This window comes from Triticum urartu, unplaced genomic scaffold (genome assembly GCF_003073215.2).
Source record: "Triticum urartu cultivar G1812 unplaced genomic scaffold, Tu2.1 TuUngrouped_contig_7544, whole genome shotgun sequence".
Taxonomy (NCBI): Eukaryota; Viridiplantae; Streptophyta; class Magnoliopsida; order Poales; family Poaceae; genus Triticum; species Triticum urartu.
In genome coordinates, this window is record NW_024118398.1 from 1,847 (window position 1) to 5,142 (window position 3,296).

Here is a 3,296-nt window from a genome sequence, read left to right on the forward strand (position 1 = left end):
TTCTTCAAGAATATCCTCATTATATGCCGGCGGGCATATCTCAACTCGGGGATTTTCAGGAAGCCATCGTATGTAGTTATCAAAAGCAAGTGGACTATGCTCACGAAGCTTGGCGCGTGCACTGCTACGAGCTTCCTCCACACAAAGCTGGACGCAGGTAACATACGAAGCATGATGCTTGTCCCAGTCCTTTATCTTCCGCTGCCTTCTCCTGTCCAACCTGCATGGTACAAAACCAAACATTAGCAAAATCAAGGAGTGACGATGCTTAGTCAATACGGTTCATGCTCTCTTACCTATGAAGTGCTTTGTCCGTATCCACCCATTCCGGCGGGTGAAGCTGGAACAGACCAAACTGACGACACACGCGATGTGGCAAATGAAACTCAACAGCCCAGTTGCATATTAGTGGGCACCGCATACGCCTGAGATCCCTATCCCACAAGCACATCGGGTTGATGGTAAACTCCGGGGTGTACCCAAGTCTGTCATCGACGCCATATGGCTGCCATTCCACCTATGAAAAAGGGCAACAATGCAAAATTGGTGAATTTTTTTCAAGCAAACATGAGAAATGACTGAAGTAATGACCTCGTTACCTGCTCAGGCGTAATCGTGTCCAACTCGGCAACGTACTTCTGGTACATGAGATTGACATCACCCTACTGTGTCATTGGCGCCATATGGCTGCCATACCACCTATGAAATAGGACAACAACGCAACATTGATAACAATTTTTCAGGCAATCATGAGAAATGACTGAAGTAATGTCCTCGTTACCTGCTCAGGCGTAATCGTGTCCAACTCGGAAATATACTTTTGGTACATGAGATTGACATCGTTCGTCATCTCGGATACAGCTTCCCACTTGTAAGACCAAGTGGGGCGCCATAACCGTAATTCGTCATCTTCATCCCAAGGATTAAACTTGCCGCTCTTCGGGCGTCCAACAGGCAGACGCTCCCAGCTCCATACAGAAAGTAGAAGCATATTACCACCAATGCCTGCACTATCTGTGATCCTGCAACACGCATCGTCCAGCTGCATATGAAAGAAAAACAATGTTAACTTGACAGCAAGCTTGCATTGCTAATGAAGAAATGAGTTGATCACAAAACAGACCAACTACCTGTCGGTACAAGTAGGCAAGAGTCGCTGAACCCCAGCTCCATTTGCTATCGAAGACGGTCAACGCCTTCAGCCACATCCATGGAGCGTTCTTGCCAGTGGAGTCAGGAAACAAAGTCCTCGACACAACATACCACATGTAGACACGAGCATGTGTCTGGATCACATCATCAGTGGCATACGGAGGGCACGTCGCAAAGTGAGTTTGAATCCACGTGAAAGCAGCTCCGGATGCTTTCCTTTCCTTCTTCTTCTTCTTCTCTTCTCCCTCCTCTACATCAGCCTCAGCCTCGGTAGGAGCCATACCGATAAGAGCAATCATCTGCTCACACCACCCATCAGAATCAGTGCTCATACAGTGAGGCATCCCGTCGATAGCAAGACCGGTGATCAACGAGACATCCTCGAGCATCACGGTCATCTCCCCAGTCCGAAGATGGAACCTATGCGTCTCCGGCCTCCACCGATCAGCAAGAGCGGACACCAGTGGAGCGTTCAGATTCGGCGTGGACCGGCTGACCAACTGAATCCACGGGAGTAGTCCTGCCTGCTTGCTGTATGGTGTGTACCGCTCATCGTAAGGCATGGCAGGACCAGAGACCCTGTGATACCGAATCTTCAAAGGTTCAAGCTTCTGCAAAAAATAAGTAATGACAAATCTTAGGGCATGTAAATTTCAACTTAAGGCAAATTTGCAAAATATTTAGATTACTCGTTATTACCATCTCCTTCTCGCGCATCATGTAGGCCCGGTGTTTCGTGTCGTAGACATCGTCGAGAAGCCAAACCATCCTTACAAAGTTCAAACAATAAACATATATGAGTTCATCTTCATCTCAAATATCGGTATACACTAAACATCTAATATGTGTTCAATTACAAGAATCTCAACATCTCCTTCTCACACAATGAATATGCCATATGTGTTCAAATGAACTCAACATCTAATATTTCAAATAAACTCAACATCTAATATATATCTAAACAAACATCTCATATATGTCTACAAAACTCAACATCTCATAGTTATCTATAAAAATAGGCATCTCATATATATCTAAAAAAACTAAACAATCTAGGGTTTCACTAACAAGAACCATATATTGTGAACTAAGCAACAACACTACGGTACTACCACTATGACTACACATCCTAAATCAAGCAAATCAAGGGTTCCATCAAATCTTGGACAAATCTCTAAAATGGCAACAAATTTACGGAGGAAAAGAAAAGGAACGGAGGAGTTTACCTAGTAGGATGGATTGGAGATCGAATCCACGGATCAAATCTTCAGATCTGAGAGGGATGTGGGGAGGGGATTCGATGGGGGCACCGCCGCTGCTCTCTATCCAGAGAGCGGAGAGGGGAAAGAACTGCCTGGTCGGGCTGGGCCGATGCGCTTTAAGTCACTGTGCAGCGCCTAAGCGCTAGGCGCTGCACATTACAAGTGTGGCGCCTAAGGCTTAGGCGCCAGAGGCGGAACTGGGCCGAGGGGAACTGGGGCTATAGGCCCAGGCGCCCATCTAGTAGGCTACCTAGAAGGATTTTTTCCATATATTATTACACTTGTAGAGGACCAGCCCCAGGCCTCAGCCCACCAGTTTGGACGATCGCTCCAAAAATTGCTAGCGCCTTGCCCAGATCGCTCCAAAAATCGCCAGCAGCCACGATGCAAGATCGCTCCGATCCTCACGCTTCGTCTCGGTAGATCGACCGAAAAGTCTCACCCTGCGCCCCCAACTCTCTCCACTGCTCGACTCCAGCAGACGATCGCCCAGGCGGCCGACGCTCAGAACAGCGGATCTATCACGTCGTTTGAATAAAGCACTCTCCATGCCTCATCTCCTGTGATCCACACCGGATTGAAAAGGTAATGCTAAATACCTAGGTATGTCGAACCATCTAATATTTCCCCCTAGTTCCTTTTTATCAGCTGAAATCAATGAATTGGTGATGTTAAATTGTATTGCTTTAGTCAATTTTATTCCATCGTTCTTTGTTAACAGGGGGAAAATAGAAATCCAAGATGAAGAGGACCTGGAGAGTTTTTCGTGATCATGGTATAATATTTCTTGCTTCCCAAAATTTCATATGAACAATGACGTGTCTATGTCTAGTTCTTGATTTTAAATACTCAACTTTATGTTTACAGCTCCGGTTCCTATTA

General features: G+C 46.1%; 1 protein-coding gene across 1 annotated transcript; it reads right to left on the minus strand.

Moving 5' to 3' along the window:
• Positions 1-657: 657 nt before the first annotated feature.
• LOC125531589 (protein MAIN-LIKE 2-like) lies at positions 658-1,550 on the minus strand. The gene is made up of 3 exons (XM_048695935.1): positions 1,131-1,550; positions 782-1,042; positions 658-699 (listed from the first exon to the last, which is right to left on the minus strand). The coding sequence occupies exons 1-3, from the start codon at positions 1,548-1,550 to the stop codon at positions 658-660; spliced, it is 723 nt and encodes a 240-aa protein (XP_048551892.1).
• Positions 1,551-3,296: the final 1,746 nt, after the last annotated feature.

What these genes read in the sequence shown, in the direction of transcription:
- LOC125531589 (XM_048695935.1), bottom strand. Translation starts at nt 1,550, where the DNA reads ATGACCGTGATGCTCGAGGATGTCTCGTTGATCACCGGTCTTGCTATC. An exon ending in TTGCCTACTTGTACCGACAG is followed by an intron (nt 1,043 to 1,130) that starts GTAGTTGGTCTG and finishes TTTCATATGCAG; the next exon opens with CTGGACGATGCGTGTTGCAG. An exon ending in ACACGATTACGCCTGAGCAG is followed by an intron (nt 700 to 781) that starts GTAACGAGGACA and finishes CCTATTTCATAG; the next exon opens with GTGGTATGGCAGCCATATGG.